This window comes from Ictalurus punctatus, chromosome 11 (genome assembly GCF_001660625.3).
Source record: "Ictalurus punctatus breed USDA103 chromosome 11, Coco_2.0, whole genome shotgun sequence".
Classification (NCBI taxonomy): Eukaryota; Metazoa; Chordata; class Actinopteri; order Siluriformes; family Ictaluridae; genus Ictalurus; species Ictalurus punctatus.
Genome location: NC_030426.2, coordinates 8,470,123 through 8,488,698, shown reverse-complemented (window position 1 = coordinate 8,488,698; position 18,576 = coordinate 8,470,123). Strand labels below are relative to the sequence as shown.

At 40.7% G+C, this 18,576-nt stretch overlaps 1 protein-coding gene across 1 annotated transcript in view; it reads right to left on the bottom strand.

Moving 5' to 3' along the window:
* The window catches only part of shmt2 (serine hydroxymethyltransferase 2 (mitochondrial)), a 39,466-nt gene that overhangs the window by 10,976 nt on the left and 9,914 nt on the right, over positions 1-18,576 (bottom strand). The window contains exons 2-5 of the mRNA XM_017480142.3: positions 12,623-12,805; positions 3,997-4,076; positions 1,810-2,010; positions 1,268-1,349 (exon numbers count right to left, since the gene is read on the bottom strand). Of these exons, the coding sequence (XP_017335631.1) occupies positions 1,268-1,349; positions 1,810-2,010; positions 3,997-4,076; positions 12,623-12,805 (546 nt within the window). The remainder of the gene's footprint in view (positions 1-1,267; positions 1,350-1,809; positions 2,011-3,996; positions 4,077-12,622; positions 12,806-18,576) is intronic.

Below are 18,576 nucleotides of genomic sequence, written 5' to 3'. Positions count from 1 at the left end.
ATATCAGAGATATCTCTGCATATTACCCCAAATCCTGACAGGGTTCAAACAGAGTTTTAAAGTTTTATTTTGGGTCTCTTCTTCATTTCAGGTGATTTTGCTGGGATTTTACATAAGTGCAGCATGCATTTTATTGAAGGGGGAAAAAAAAAAAATTTCAATGATGACAACCTCAATTTTAAATATATTCCAATTTTCTAAGGGGGAAATTTGAATGTTTAACATTATGCTATACCTTCGTCCAATCCTGTATATGAATTTTCTTCATATACAAAGAAGAAAATTAAGACAAAAACTAGGAAACAAAAATCTAAGACGTTTATTTGGGCATGGAAACTGGACTCCAGCTCGTCAATTTCATGTTTTTTTTTTCCATTCCACAGTTATAGAGAGATACTTTAACTGCTCCAACCTTGTAACAAGCTGTCAGTCAATATATAAAAAAGTAACGGACAAGCAAGAGAACTAATTTATTTAGTCCTTAAAAGCCATGCCCATTTCTTGAAATTAATCTTGCTTTTGATCATAGTGCTTCTCTCTCCTCTCTGAATGGCTCCAGCTGTTCTCCTGCACCTCTCTCACTCTTAGTCCATCTCCTTGCTCCATCACTGAGGGCTCTGAGGGGTCTGAGAGAATGTGTGTGCGTGTGTGTGAGGCCAAGGCCCGCCTGTCGATTTCCTATTATCTCTCCCGTAGAGAGGGTACGGCCCTCTCATCCATCAGACAGCAGACTACGGAGACGGGACACACCCCTGCGCATTGATCACCACCCGCCCCCAAAAAAACTCTCGCCTGCATAGAAGAGCTGCACACACTGGCACTGATCAATCAATCAATCAATCAGTCAATCTCACAAGAGCATCAACAGTCACTTGTGAAGACAGGCCGGCAGCTAGGATCTGCACACAACCGCACACATTCGCCAGGCTTACCTACAGTGCAGGTTTAATGTTTGCTTGATCTAAATAAATAAACGGGAGCAACCGCAAAACCCTGCAATGGGAGGGAAAAAAAAACCAAAAATACAACAAAATACAACAATACCCTGCCAGATGGTAATTCACACAAAGAACGGATACGTCTAACCAATCAGCTCTACTGCTTTTACTGACCCAGAGACTGATTAAATGACGAGTAATTCCCATGTAACTGACTTGGAGAATAAAAATCAACAATAATAATAATTTTAAAAAAACAACAACAACAAAAAAAACAGATAACTGTGCATAAAGAGGCATGGTGTATTAGTGAAAGAGCATTGACTTACATTGAGTTTGTAGGGCATAGACTCAAAGTAGATGGAAGTAGCAGAGATCCGCTTCACATCAGACATGTAGCCATGTGTAAGGCTAGAGGGAGCAAGAGAGATGGGGAACAAAAACACACACACACACACACACACACACACACACACGAGAATCAGAACGAACACTTATCAGGTGCAGAAGTATAGAGTGACTCACACCATGAATGAGCTCTTGGTCTGTGAACGCGTTTCATTTTATTCATGGCAGCCACCACAATTTTGTGGTATCCGAGTATTACATTTTTCCTATACATGATTTAGAGTGACTTATATTACCAGCCATAATGAGTACTGAGTAACACGCCACCCAAGCTCCAGCATGGGGCTACCATAATTGGGAGAGATACACACTTTTATTTCTTTTCTTTTTTTCTTTTTTTTTGATTCAGGCAAGTGAAGGAGCAGTGAGAAAATCAGTGCATGAGAATAAAATGACTCAAATGAGACTTGAGACAACTAACAAGGGAAATAAGAGTGGGTGTCATTGAGTGTGAGGTACTCACTGTCCTCCATCAGGTAGGTCTAGACCCATGATACGATCGTGGGGCTTCAGCACGGCCGTGTAGGCGGCGAAGTTAGCCGGCGAGCCTGAGTACGGCTGAACGTTAACTCCCCAGAGTGCCGGGTCCAGATCGAAAGCATCCAGAGCGCGCTTCTGACACAGCAGCTCGATCTGATCTACTACCTCCGCACCGCCGTAATACCTACATGTGCGCACACACACATTCTTCGCATTATTAACACGTAATAGCTTGTCAAGCGACATTTAACATTTGCCTTTTGATAATGACATCAGAGCAAGTTATACGAGTTTAAAACGCTGCCAATGATGAAATAACAATAAGTCACACCATTACTACTAACGATAACAACCTATATAAACATTAGGCATGCTGAAGTGATTATACAGTAGTATTTCCTGAACAGAAATTCACTCTGGAGTAAATAGAGCACTATAGCTTGAGTAACAATACAGTGCTAATTTATGGCAACACAAAAGGGACAAAAAAGTAACCTGGACTACACCGATGAAGGTTTCTGAAGACCCATGTTCGTGGAAGTAATAGTTTTTCTGACCTCCAACCATAAACAAACAAAAACAAAACAAGACTCAGAATTCCTACTCAGGAGCTCAGGATGGTCTCCTCAACTCAGAGTCCCTCTGGGTTCAAGTCAACAAGCGGCATCAAATCAACATGGCTGCTCACAGCATCAACAGTAAACAAAGCAGCGCCTCTTACCTTTAAAAGTGTCATGCGGTATATACAAGATTTTGTTTTACATTTACAGCATTTTTTGACAGATGCCCTTATCCAGAGCGACTTACATTTCTCTCATTTATACATCGGAGCAGTTGAGGGTTAAGGGCCTTGCTCAAAGGCCCAACAGTGGTAGCTTGGCAGTGCTGGGGCTTGAACTCCTGACCTTCTGATCAGTAACCCAGAGCCTTTAACCACTGAGCCACCACTGCACACCTTTTAGGCAGTGATGTTTTACATCACTCAACATACAAATATACTAGCTTGTTAAATCTATAACACTGACTATACAGTTTGCCGTGTTGATGAGGAAAATATACATCACTCGTCACAGTTAGCTGGTTAAATTGTTGCTAACAAAAGGCAAAACATGGACATTTCCCCACTTTGTAGCTTGAAAGTTTTATTGCTTTTTAAAGCCATGTCAGCAATGGGGATATTTCGTGGCGAGTACAGGGTAAATAATACCAGACACACAATTTACTAAACTATATAAGACATTTAAGCTTAGTACAAGGCTGAAATTCTAAAGTGCTTTCAGCTGGTACCTTCCTGAATGTTTCTATTAAACATGTCTCTGAATAAAACCGTCATCTGATGCATGACATCAATAGAAAATGCCTTAATTCTGATCTACGACTTCACAAGTCCGAGGTAAGTGGAATGCAGCATTAGTCCAGTTTAACACTGCACTGTTACCCGAACTCCAGTCGTTTTCTGTCTCCGTCAGGCCTGGAACAGACAGCTGTGAGTACATCCTTTTAAAGAGAATGCCGAAACTGTGTAATTCGCTTTAACAAGTGAAATTCATCCATCCATCCATCCATCCATCCGGCTTACTCCTTTTTCAGGGTCACGGGGGAACCTGGAGCCTATCCCAGGCAGCATCGGGCACAAGGCGTGGTACACCCTGGACAGGGTGCCAGTCCATTGCAGTGCACAATCACATACACACTCACATACTACGGACACTTTAGACACGCCAATCAGCCTACCATGCATGTCTTTGGACTGGAGGAGGAAACCGGAGTACCCGGAGAAAACCTAGCACGGGGAGAACGTGCAAACTCCACACACACATGGCCCTGGCAGGAATCGAACCCCGGAGGTGTGAGGTGAACGTGCTAACCACTAGGCAACCGTGCGCCCAAGTGAAATTCAATTTCACGTTATGTTAGCACCACGCTCAGGACAATATACGATCTTCCTGGAGCTGATGGAGTAGCATGGGAACCGTAGACACGCTGACAAATGGACAACTAAGCAAATGCGCTTTTCGTGAACTTTACTGCATTGTGTCACATGGCCAGTTGGAGGATGAAAAATATCTTAGATATATATTAAATATTAGCAAATATCTTGTTGCTAATCCAATTACAAAAAGACTTGGGTTGAGAAAAACAAAAACAAAAACAAAACAAAAACACACACCTCTTTCCTGGGTAGCCTTCTGAGTACTTATTATTGAGGCAGGAGCCCTGGGCCTCGAGTGCTGCACGGCTGCAGAAGTTCTGTGGTGGACACACACACACACACACACACACACACACACACACACACACACACACACACACACAGAGAGAGAGAGTAAACATTCGTGATGTTTATCATAAGCCTCAGCCCATCAGCACTATGGAGTGAAAAAGAAAATGACCCAGCAATGTGGCATTCTGATGAAACTCTCCTCACTCCATGTCCTTATTCATCTCTTACTCGCATTCTCCCTCTCACACACACACACACACACACACACTCTTAAATATTTGGACGCAGACTGTCAGACACCACAGAGCAGGCAACACCTCTCAAAAGCATGCCGCATTCACACTGTGAAAGCAAATAGAGAAATTGGAAATGCAATTGAGAACTGCTGCACCATCGCATGCTGCTGCTACAGGGGATCCACAAGTACTGAGAAACAGAGTTTATGAAGGAGCAAGACAGGAAGCAAAAAGACGGGGCATGCATCATGGAGTTAGATGGAAGGGGAAAATAAATCAAAAAGGTATGAAGGGGAAAGGTGGAAGGCATTATAGGTTTCTCTTATGCTATTCTGATCTTCTTGTCTAGGGGGCCGTTCAACTAAAAACAGAAAAATTTCTACGCGAAGTGCAAGTTTTTGGAAACGATGCCGCTATCGTCTCCGTGTAAACGTACAAAAAAAAAAACGAGAATTTGTGAAAACGATGACGTCAACGCGCACGTGTATTGCGTGTTCAGTCTACAGGCATGCACGTGCGAGTAATTCAAAACTACAATGGCGGAGTACAGGACTGTGTTTGTGCTGCTCAACATTTGGAGATTATTGACGCTGCTCCAACAAAGTGTAGATTTACTGCATCACTTCTACGACCAGCGGAGACACATTTGTTACATGCGCCAAATTATTAACCCACGCCTACGCCGACAAAGGGTATTTAAAAATCCTATAATCATCTTTGTAATTGTCTGTTTTGGAGTATATCGGTATTCTTTTATTGCTAATAAAATATAGAAAGCAGACTGACTGTCAGTGCCTCACTATTTGATTTGTATTTGCCGAACGGCTCTACATACTCCGAGAAGCAGGAGCGAGACGCACCACGGCAGCGGAGTACAGATGAGAGGAAAAGGCGCTCAGGCTGAGGCAACATAGAAACAACTGTCAGCACTATGATTCTGAACACTTAACGCGTCTTCGGTTAAGCAGCCTGGTGCCAATCCAAATCAACGACATGGAAAAATTCAGAGTAACAAACAAGTAAATTAGTTGGATTTCACTGACATCAAAACACAACTGCCACAATGTCTTCTCTGTAAGACACAACTGATAAAAGTTCCGTCACTATCTGACCGCCAACTGTTGACAGGTTTTGTCATACTAAAATTTTGATACCCATACCAAGTGTACTATTGTGATTCTCAATACCAAATACTTTGCCCATTTTGATGTATTTATTTCTGGGCACACACACAACCTAAAATTCTGATGACTGCTGCGGCAAAATCACAAAGACAAAAGAGAACTGTAATCTTCGGCAATTGCATGCACAATAACGGTAAACTGACTGACGAGCCCTGTTCCAGTTTGCAACTTTCTACCAGTGGAGTCACGAACTGCATCTCAATTTAACCCCCACCCCAAAAAAACCCCAAACAAACAAACAAAACAAACAAAAAAAAATGCCACACCATACATTCAAAAATATTTACTAATATAGAAAAATCACATGTTGCAATACCAACATAAATAGTGGAGGCAGTATGGCACCATGTGACACTGCCTCTTCAACTACATAAACAAACATTGTCTCTCAAATATATTGTGTCTTACAAGCCCCATCCAAAAGTATTGGAACAGCAAGGCCAAGACATTTGGATTTGAGCTCTAAAAATGAATATCAGACGATAGATCATAAGCTCGTTTACATCTAGACGTGTCAGACAACTCAAAACATAGCACCTCTGGTGGCAGACCACCCAATTTTTAGGTTAGCAAAAGGACTGGAACAGATAGTATTAAAGTAAATGACACTTAATATTGGATTAAGTATCACTTGCTTGCAATTATTGCATCAAACCAGAGACACAATGACATCACCAAACTGCTGCATTATTCTTTACTGTTGCTTTTCCAGGCTTGTACTACAGCTTCTTTCAGTTGTTGTTGTTTTTTGTTTTTTTGGGGGGGGGTCGTCTCTCTCTTCAGTCCCCCCCCGGCAACATGAAATTACCTCCAGCCGGTTTCACAGATGAGCTTGTATGCTTTGGATCATGAGCAGATCCTTTCCTTCTCCACAATTAGCCTTTCCATCACTTTAGTAGAGGTTACTCTTGGTTCCAGAACTTTTGTGGCTTATCTCTGTACTTCTTTGTAAGTCCCAATCTGGTTTTCTGATTCTTACTGCTGATGAGTGGTTTGTATCTTGTGGTATAGCCTCTATATTTTTGAAGTCTTCTTCAAATGATGGATTGTGATACCTCCTGGGAAAACCTTTTGGGGGTTTTCCTTCACAGTTCTCAATGTTTCGGTCATCTACTGTGGTTGTTTTCCTTGGCTGACCTGTTCCATGTCTGGCTGTTAAAGGACCACTGGTGCACTCTTTTTCAGGACGTTCCAAATTGTTGTATTATGTATATGCCAAAATTCTTGTGCAATGGCCTTGACTGATTTCCCCTCTTTTCACAGCTTCAGAATGCCATGCTTCTCTTCATAGTCAGCTTTCTGGTCTTCATGTTGGTTTATATTGCTCTTCACACACAAAACCCAGGGCTTGACCCAAGAGTAGATATTTAGAGATATTACTTGTTTAAACGATCAATCTAACTGGGAACACCTGGGCGGGCAACGAGCAACACTCGTCAGTAACATGTTCCAATATTTTTTTATCACTTGAAAAATAGCTGGGTTTAAACAAAATGTGCAATCAATGCCACGTTATTTAACACCTCTAGATCTAAAGAACAGCAAATGAAAGCTGAAATTCTGATCGATCGTCTCATTCGTCTTTTGATCTCAAACCTAAATGTCTTCAGAGTATACAAAAAGAGTGGTTAGCATGTTCGCCTCACACCTCCAGGGTTGGGGGTTCGATTCCCGCCATGGCCCTGTGTGTACGAGTTTGCGTATGCGGCGGGGGTTTCCTCCGGGTACTCCAGTTTCCTCCCACAGTCCAAAGACATGCATGGTAGACTGATTGGCATGGGCAAAGTGTCCGGCTATGTGAATGTCTATGTGATGGTGCCAATCCATCGCAGGGCACAATGTCCAGGGTGTACCCCGCCCTGGGATAGACCCCAGGTTCTCCGCAACACTGTAGGATAAGTGGTATAGAAAATGGATGGATGTATATACACGCTAATCCAGACCATTATTGTGTATTGAATTTCAGAGGCCATGCACAAGAACCGCACCAAATGACCACAGGATACGCTCGGTGACCATCTTGCGTTTTCACAGGTAACAGCAAGAATAAATCAGCATTAAAAGGTGCGTGAAGCAGAAGGAGCTACTCGCCCTGCGCACACTGTGCATCAATTCAAAAAGTATTTTGCGTGTTTAATGTCCAGCCAGGTCTTGAACATTTTATTACGTTAGTTCAAAATCAGGTTACGTAAAACTTAAGACGGGTCATTTGTGATGGCAATTGTGAATAAGCAAATTCAGTGTTACAAGCTTCAGGAGTCATGACACAGAAAAATTATCAGTTAATTATGAGCCTGAATTTCTCAGAGTAAAACATTTTAGCTGTCTACTGAAACTCTGTTGCAGTCGCAATGATTTTCTTGCCAAGTTGCTCGTGTTTGCTGTTTTGCAGCGGAGGGGATTCATAACACTTTTATGCTGTGTCCGCCCATCATTAAAAAGGTAAAAAAATAAAAATAAAACAATATGCAGATCCTGCCCCCCCCTCCCCCCAAACTGGGGACATGTATCTTTTCTTTATCTGTGCGTTTGTTGCCCCTTGAGTCACTGTGCCTGTCTCACCTATACAAGGAAAATTAGCACATACAATTAGATGGACCGAAAAGCCAACAGAGCATTATAGAATTTTTTTTTTTTAATAAATAAAAACAGCATGTTGTAATATTAAAAAAAAAAAAAAAAAAAAAGTTTCAGAACTGTCGACTCTACTTGTTAAAGTCTTATAACGATACTTGTTTGATTAAAAGTAAAATCAACCGAGTGCGTCCGTATCATCGGAGAACAGATGCAGGTATTTGTTACATTAACTGTAGCAGAGGTGAAAGCCTACGGCTGTTACAGCTACAGGTGAAAGCAAAAAGATCGCCATCATCATGCTGAATGTCCTAAACTACTCTAGAACAGATTTATGGCAGTGTTCATCTGACGATTGCCGTACTTCACAAACGTAACTCTTTGCTTTATCCGCATGTACAAAGGGAACTAAAAGTGTTCAAAATGTTCCACTTTTTAATTCACCTCCTCAGAGATGTGAATAAAATCCTGACAAGCTTCAAAACCCACTCCAGCAACTTTTCATAAAGCATCTGCGTTAAAGGCCACTGGGAACCTTGGCATCATCACTGGCGAGGGAGGATCACGTTATTTACTGCCGGCAGAAGCTATATATACCGTGTTCCTCTCCCCGACAAAAGTTAATGGATGCTTGTATGCTCTATAACACAAGCTGCCTCTCTCTCATCCGTATTCGCTAGGCATGTGTTCAAACGAGAGGTGGTGGAGTGCTGAAAAGAAGTTAGCAGTTGAAAGTGTGGAGAAAGTAATGATCTGCTCATGATCCAAAACATACGAGCTCATCAGTCAAGCACGGTGCTGGTAGTGTCATGGCTTGAGCGTACATGGATGCTTCTGGAACAGGTTCACTAATCTTTATTGAAAGATGTACCTCATGACGGTAGGAGCAGAATAAATTCAGAAGTCAACAGAAACATTCTGTCTGTCAATTTACAGAGAAATGCATCCAATGTAATTGGACGGAACTTCATCATGCAGCAAGACAACGATCCAATACACACTCAACAAAAGGACTTTATCAGGGGTAAATAAGTGGAAGGTTTTAGACCGGCCAAGTCAATCAGCAGACTTTAACCCAGTTGAGCAGCATTTCAGCTCCTGAAGAGGAAACTGAAGGGAGAAATCCCCCAAAACAAACAACAACTGAAAGAAGCTGCGGTACAAACCTGGAAAAGCGACACAAAAGAAATATGCAACAGTTTGGTGATGTCAGTGGATCACAGGCTGGATGCAGTTATTGCAAGCAAGGGATGTGCAAAGTAAATAATTATCTGTTTCAATACTTCTGCTCACCTAAAAATTAGGTGCCATGTTCCAAGTTGTTTAACACGTCATACAGTAGAAATTAAATTCTGATCCATCATCTCATTCATTTTTTGATCTCAAACCGTAATGTCATCAGTGTGTGGCCTTGCCATACCAATACTGTCAGAGTGGACGGTATTTACTTATCCGTACTGAGAAAGTAGCCAAGTGAAGCTTTTGCAATGAATGAATGAATAAGTCATGTGTAATAGGCACTTGGAGAAAGAAGAAAAAAGAAACTTTAAAAAAAATAAAATAAAAAAATAAATAAATAAAAAAAACACCTTGACCCCCACAGTAATTAGAGATGACATTACAAGTCTAGAAATGTTATGTTGTTTGGGGCTGAACTGAACTGTGCTTGATGTACTCCTTGTGTTGTCTTTGCTATTCAGCAACAAAAGGACTCTTCACAGGTCATACTGACTTTGGGGAGCGGAGGCAGATGATATTATTTGAAATGACCAACCTTGAAAGCATCTGTGTTTTTGGGAAACAGTAAAGACACACAAATCCACTTCTCATGGCTGTGGATACTCCTGCCAGCAGGTGTGTGTAATCAGGTGGTATGAGTGCAAATAATACGCGGTGGTGATGTATCAGAGTGAACGCAGCTATTTTTGTTTTAAAAAGAGAGAAAAAAAATGCAGCTGGTTTCAGTTGATATTCACCACTCTTTGAAGTTCATTTAATTCCAAGGTCAAAATGACCTGATCATAAACTATGTATAATATAAATATGAGCAGATATATGTAAACATAGCAGATGCACCAAGAAGTATATTTGTGGGGTTTTTCATGTTTACTAGAGAAAATGAGCCAAGTACATAAAGTAAAAAAAACAAACACTTTTTAGCATGTTACCACTTTAAGCAAAACAAAAACAGCCTGAATGAGTTGGAAGGAAACCTCCGACCCCCACCTGACCTCTAAACTATACACTTGTGAAGCCTGATTGTGAGAAACAAGCGTTAAATACATCAGCATGTTCATCTCTGACAGACCACCACAAATGGAAATCAATAATCCCTTCCCTGGATGAACCAATGTCACAGTCCTCGATTCACACCGGGACGTTTTTTCGACACGCTGTTGTGTGTTCACACCCCAGGTACGTTCACACAGAGCGACTCGCAGCGACAATGCGACCGGAGAGCTGGCGACTTCAGGCGACATGAGTGACAGCGACCATTGGTGACCGGATGTGGGTGTATCCAGTGACTTGGAAAGTTGAGAAAAGTTTAACTTTATGCAAATCTGGAGCGACTTGGTGCAGCGACTACTAATGGGAGTGAAGACAGTAGAGCGCACGTCATCCCTGGCCACCCGTGCTCTCAAGCAGAAGCAGCGCCATTGTGGCAGTAACCAATTGGCTTAGCTTAGTTTAGTATCTTGGCAAGTATAAAACAAAAAATAAATCAATAAATAAATAATAAAGAAACACTCACTTTTTGTTGCAATCGAGCAAAATCTCAGTGTAGCGCCCATCACCCAGGAAGTCCAGCTCCCGGTCACCATCGAACATATAGCGAATGACACCCTGGTGGTGATGCTGAGATAGGAGCTACACCGGGATTTTGCTCAATCGTAACAAACAGTGAGTGTGCTTCATTATTATTTTGCTTTAAAAGCGCTAAGGCCATAAGCTAAGCTAATTGGCGCTTGTGCTTTTGCCGCAGATAGATAGCCGAGCACACACTGCTTCTCCTTCATCCAGTAGGATATGATGCATACACACACACACACACACACACAGGTGAATTTATACAAGATTGCTCTCCCTTCAGAATGTGACATTTTAGCAGTAAGAAAGTAAGAAGCAAGGTGGCGCTGCACAACTTTCCATTTCTGACACCCGCTCATCACTGAGAAGAAGAAGAGAGCCAGTGTTTAAGTCTTTAAGAGCCGTTCACACACTTTTTGCGAATTTTTATTTATTTTATTATTTTTTCTGGGGGGGGATAAGGCAACTATTGTTGTGCTCAAAAATGTTAATGTTCCTGCACATTGATGTATTTAGTGTGTAATTTTGAATCTGGTGCCTTCAAAGGACATCTTGTTTATGTGTGTAGGCAGAATGATTTATTAGCAGTGAGCATTATATTTCGGTGTGTCACTTATGCACTCTCACTAAAACGGTGAATGCTGGCTTCTTCTTAGTCGTCTTTTTCATCAGTAAGACAGTTTTGTACTTGAGCGCCATCAAGTCGTACTTTTATGTAACTTCAGTGGCTCCGGGCGCGTGAACGAAAGCGCGAATCTCATTGGCCGGCCAAAAAAAAAAAAACTACCCCCACGACGTTAAAAACATTTGACGCTTTGACATTTGACGCCATGCGTTTTACGCCTGGGTGTGAACACTCCCGTTGACGGCCATTGGGGCGTTAAATGGACCGTTTTTACGACTATAACCCTTTGAAATGTGTGACATGTTCATTGATAAACTAAACATTGTAATGGCTGGCAAATCACTGGGGTATCAACTGAATAAAACACATTACAGACCGTGCAGTTTATGAAAGTAATGCACTTTACACACCCCACAGCATGCATTATTTTTTGCATAATCACATGGTCGCTCATGTGCTATTCTTTATATAATACAGCTTTAATGTCATATTTTTGTTTCATTTTCACTGGAGTTGTTCAAGTACCATTTAGTTGCTTTTCGGGAGAGAACGAGACAACGGTGACGTTATCCTTCATCAAACAGTGGTTTCCATCATGCTACTGTGCCACTTTTATACAATGACCTTAGCTGCTGCTGCTGCTGCTGGAGAGACGCTGGCCTAATGCCCACTCCTGTGAAGACGAATTACTGTCTCAACATTTCTCAAGATGTTTTTGGGTTCCCAGCACCAAGGAAATGACCTTGGACCACTTCTCAGTCTGACAGTAACTAATGAATATATCCGAAACAATCACACATTTCTTTTCATTGCAGTCATCTGTGGTTGGGTAAAATGTCCCAAGCTTTAGTATCAGAATAAGCAGGGGAAACAGTTTGCTCTTTGGGATCACTGCTGTGACTTTACAGCCAAATACACTGGGTGTGAATGTGATCCATAAAAGCATGTCTCATCATCAATTATATGATACCGTACAAATCACACAATTAAGGACTTTTGCTTTTGGTCGAACTTGTGAAATATTTCATTTAGGCTGAATAAAGAATAATTCAAATTACCATTAAAACAGTTCAAACACACAGGACTTCAACAAGGATAGAAGCATCCAATAACGATTAGTGAGCTTGTATTTGGTTTTTCTTTACCTCCGAAGCAATGAGCTCCAGCCCACGACACTGTCGGTCCTTCTCTTTCCGCAGGAGGTCCCACATCTCGGGATCATCCTGTGCCAGGCTGTCCTGCCCGGTCCAGGGCCGATCATGATCAGGCGACCGCGCTGCAGCAGAGTGTTGCCCTCTCAGAGTCACGCTCACACGTTGGCACAGGGGCTGGGGATAAACAAAGAAAATTAAGATTTTAAAAATCCACAATGGGATCGCAGGGACTGTTCAAACAGCTAATGAATATTATATGAAACATTTCTAGAATTTTATTTATATTTATATTTATATATATATATATATATATATATATATATATATATATATATTTATTTATTTATATATTTATATATTTATATATTTATATATATATATATATATATATATATATATATATATATATATATATATACACACACACATACACACACATACATATATAACACATACACACACACAAACGCACTCAACAATTCTTTTTTTTCAGATCCTCAGAGAGTACTTTGCCATGAGGTGCCATGTTGAACTTCCAGTGACCAGTATGAGGGAGTGTGAGAGCGATGACACCAAATTTAACACACCTGCTCTCCTTTCACACCTGAAACCTTGTAACACTAACAAGTCACATGACACCGGGGAGGGAAAACTGCTAATTGGGCCCAATTTGGACATTTTCACTTAGGGGTGTACTCACTTTTGTTGCCAGCGGTTTAGACATTAGGCTGTGTGTTGAGTTATTTTGAGGGGACAGCAAATTTACACTGTGGGATATATTGGGCAGCAAATGAACAGTCAGTTCTCAAAGTTGACATGTTGGAAGCAGGGAAAACGGGCAAGTGTAAGAATCTGAGTGACTTTGACAAGAGCCAAATTGTGATGTCTAGACGACTGGGTCAGAGCGTCTCCAAAACGGCAGGTCTTGTGGGGTGTTCCCGGTATGCAGTGGTTAGTACCTACCAAAAGTGGTCCAAGGAAGGACAACCGGTGAACCGGCGACAGGGTCATGGACGCCCTGATTCACTGCTGTGCATGGGGTGCGAAGGCTAGCTCGTCTGGTCCGATCCCACAGAACAGCTACTGTAGCACAAATTGCTATAAACAATTATACTAATGCTGGCAGTGTGATGCTCTGGGCAATGTTCTGTTGGGAAACCTTGAATCCTGGCATTCATGTGGATGTTACTTTGATACGTACCTACCTAAACACTGTTGCAGACCAAGTATGCCCCTTCATGGCAATGCTTTTCCCTAATCTTTCAGCAGGATAATGCACCCTGACACAGTTTGAAGAAAACGACACAGAGTTCAACGTGTTGACCTCCGAATTTCTACAGCTCTCAATCCGATCGAGCAGCTGATCAGTGTATATCAAACAGTTCTGAGACCGAGAGAATAGTACAGATATTACAAAAAGAATATTAATATTACGAAAAAACAAAATGTTAAAATGAGTCAAATCTTCTGAGCGCTGGGTATCTCGGATAAATGTGGACTAACTGCAGGGTCTTCACTAATCACTTTCATCTCCCAGCCAACTGTGGGCCATCCCACTTTAGCAGCACGGCTCGTACCCAAGAGTGTGGAAGAGATCATAGCTGAGCGTCGTCGAGCCGAGAGCTTTATAATAAACAGAACGCAGGCTTTAAGATCGGGGCAGAATAACGTAAATTAAGAATTCGTTCTGCATCAGTAATATCACAGCTGACTGACCCGTCTGAACAGAAATAGCCTGCATCACTGTAGTGGCACTTCTTTGTGTAAGTGGTTGCTAACATAATCAGGAATGAGAAGAGGCATGTGATGCTTCCGAACCATTTTAATTGCTTTCTCAAACACCAGCCTACAGTGATATGCTCTTTATTTGCAGTGATTTGGTGTTTGAACGCTAACCCAGGGTTGCAGAAATGCAATAAATGTCAATATAGACACAGCAAGAGAAATTACATAAAGGAGCACGGACTAAATGCATTAGTATATCCCACCGATTATCAAACCTTCTCAGAAACTGCTCAATTGTTATACACACACACCATTCCCCCCACCCCGCCAAGACTATTCAAATAAATAAAAGCATAAGAAGGAAAACAATCATGTGTGGGTTCATTATGCTGTAGTCAGCAATACTGATGAGAATATTAAAGTCCCTGGAAACATGATTAGAAGTATTTTTTTTTTAAAACAAGCATTTACCAAAAGGTAGAGTCAAGAAATATATATCAAGCTACAACTGAATTTTAACAAAAAAATCTGCAAAAAAAAATTAAATATATAATAATAAACAAAAAAATAATAATAAAAAGAAAGTAGTCATATTTCAGGTTTGGGAGGGTCAGATCACATATTGATGGATAGGGTTGTCTTTCCAGCAAAGTAAACAACTCATCACAGTCCTAATGCTAGAAATGTGTGTAGGAATGATAGCGCAACGCTTGCACAACACTTTTCAGCTAAGACTGCAGTTTGCATGAACTCCACTGCTACTTCGGTCTTTACAAAGCTACACTGATCAACAGAACATGGCAGTGCCATGTGCAAAAGCAGCACTCACAGTGTGTCCGGTTTAATAAAACAGATTAAAACGAGCTTTACTGCCCTCTCATTTAACTGCCTGCTACCACGTACTAGCGAGGAGCTTATTAACCATTTAGAGTCATGAGTTTTGCAGATGAAGCTCAGCAAGATCAGATTAAACCTGGTATTTTTTTTCAAGAACATTGTATTGGTTTTTCAAATGTTCCAATTTTAAGTCAATTGATAAGCAATATGCCTGATAACAAATGTGGTAATTATATGAAAAGTAATTTGGCTGATAATGTTTTTACAGTACTAGGTGTAGATAAAGATTTTTATTTATTTTTTTAAGTGAGGTAAACGAGACTGACCATTACCAATTCAACTCAATTCAATTTTATTTGTATAGCGCTTTTTACAATAGACATTGTCTCAAAGCAGCTTTACAGAAATATCGACATGGTATACAGATTACCACACATGGTAACTACTAGAGGTTGACTAATTGGGCGGTTTTGTTGATTAATCAGCACCGATAACAAACCGCGGGAACTTTCAGTTATCGGCAAAAATCCACACCGATAAGTTTTCCCCAGATGCGTCAGTTGTGGGATCGGCTGAGAAGAGCCCGCTGTCATTATACAGTACGAGAGCAGCCTCTAGAGGCGAAGTAAAAACCATCCCTGATCAGTTTGATGTTATTTGAAGTGTTGTTTTTATTCCTTTTAGATACAGCACATTTTCATGGTACAATCAGTGCTGTTTATTTTTTGTAATAAGGGTTATGTTCTCATTCAGTACCAATTTTAAATCAGTCGATTAACCGGTTAGCGGCAGGTACTGCCCGAATTAGAGATCGGTAAAATCACGAACGGTCGACCCATAGTAACTACTACGCTAAAGTAGTGTATATAAGAGGGGGGAAAAAATTCTAAACGGATGCAGTCTTGCTCATGCGCTGACGTAAAGAAGCAAAATAAGCAGATAGAAGTCTGTTTAGCTTACAGAGCTGTTGGTAGCACTGACATAACTTACACCAAATAAATAAGAAAATATCAAAACATTTTAATCTCATAAAAGTGCAATAGCTTTTATAAGAGATGCACCAATGTATCGGCCGATAGTTTAAAAACATCAGATGACCAGGGCCGATTATATCCTGTCAATCAAAAGAGGGCGGGAAAACACATCGAACTCGTGCTGTGTGTAACGATGAGGTCTCTTGTGTGGAATGATGACAAAACTGCAGTTTGTGATCTCTGTAATGCGAACATTATACACCGGAAGTGAGCGGAAGTGAAGCCGGAGTTTCGGTGCCAGTACACTGTTGAAAGATTTAAATGAAGATGAGTTGACAAAAAAGTAACTATATGGCACAGAAAAATATACCTGTAGAGTAGTACATTTCATATAGAGTTAATGTTAAGATATAAAAAAGTTGATATTATATATGACCAGTTTGATGTAGAAATGTTTTTGTTTGTGGAGAGTGAATGTGAGACTAACAGGAGGTTTTTTAGAATTCAGTCGGTGTTAATATGAATTAATAACATTCAATAAGTTAATAATCTTACTTTAATCTTCAGAATTGAGTTCATGTGTTCATGTTAATTAGAGTCATGTGTTTTGTGTTTATGAGACCAGTTACTGTGAAACAACTTGCTGAAATGGAGAGAATAAAGTTTTTATTCGCATTTCCTTCAGAATTGTGGAATTAATTACTATTCATTTAAAAGAAGGCAGAACTATCGGTATCGGTATCAGTATCGGATATCACTCTGAATGATCGGTGATCGGTATCGGCTGACAAATGTTTCGGTGCATCTCTAGTTTTTATTCCTTTCTTGTACAAATAACCTGGAAGACATGTAGAAGATGATAAACAGAAAAACAATGGATTAAGGTGTGGCCTTAGCAAATGTGTATTAAGTTGCTGAGAAAAGTTGTTTGAAAGACTTCTGGTCCGGGATGCTTGTCTGTGTTTGGATGAGGCTCCTGTCAATCGATTGACAGGCCCTATTCACACCTGGCGTAAGGAGTGCGTCTCCAGCAACCGCTTGTGATCGGATTTCATACATCATTTCCACTAGAGGAAGGCTATCACGCATTTATTAGATCAGTCTTCCGCTGCATTTATTTTCAGGCATAAAAACGTCCGACAAATCATCTCTCACGTATCTACACAGACTGTTTCAAACGTTTTAATGATGAGGTCTGCTAACAATGCTTATAAATGAATGAGATGAGACAACAAATAAAGCTATTAAAAGCAGCTGCTTTAGTCTCTGCTGTTATAGCGTCGTCTATATAAATATGGCCAAGGAGAAGAGAGCTCTACCGTTCAGCGCAATTTCCAAACCTTCCCGCAATGATTACATATTATATGGCTAGGGCAAAGACGTGGCTGATCGTACAGTCCTTCGTTGTTGTTCGGCACGCATCAAGAATTGTTCGAGTTCATGCTACAAATGTGACGTGGGGATACGCGACCCGGACCACCTCCGTTCACACCTGCGCTTAGTGCTAACCACTTAAGATCCGAATACCCAGGACTCAATTTAATGCCAGGTGTGAATGAGGCCAAAGTCTTTACAGGCCACCGTAGATTCTGAGGGTCGAGCTTCATGAACATGGGCAGGAATGATGGAGTGGGCTCAAGGAGCAAAAATAAATAAATAAATAAATAAATAAATAAATAAATGATTTTTGAAGGGGAGAAAAATAAATAAATAAAATATTAATAATCATAATCTTTAAAATGTCAGACCCATGTAACCATTAGAGACCTCATCATGGAAATTAAGGACTAATTTTACCTAAAGATATACCAGTACGACGGAAACCTAAATAATATGTAAAAAAAAGCTAAATATTAAATAAAATAAAAAACGTGGTCGGGTGACATGCCTGGACACGGATCCTAACATTTCTAGGCTAGTATTTTGCCCGTCTAACACTTATTTGCCCCCCCCACAGAGCCGACATAAGGATTCATCCAAATTTATTATTTCAGCTCGTTCGTTATGCACGAATCCAAAACGTTCCCAGATCGCTGACGTAAGATCTGGTTTCCCCAACAAGATCCATCGCGCGGCAGGACCCGAAGTGAAATTGCAGAATTTGCCTGACTGGATTTCGTCCCGCTCAAACAAACCCCGCGCTGAACTAACAGACACCACCATATAAGGTTTGATTATGATCACGTAATTTGTGTATTTATATAAAATCCTCCGCTATATGGTAGGCTATAAATACAAATTAATATAGCAACTGTTCTTATTCTTATTATGATTACACTTGTATACAAAACGTTGTACTTTGTACTTGTCATAGTGCCCACTCAAGCAGAAACATTGACGTGGCGTGCGATGTGACACCTTAAATAAATAAACCACAGCCCTTAAATAAATAAATAAATAAATAAATAA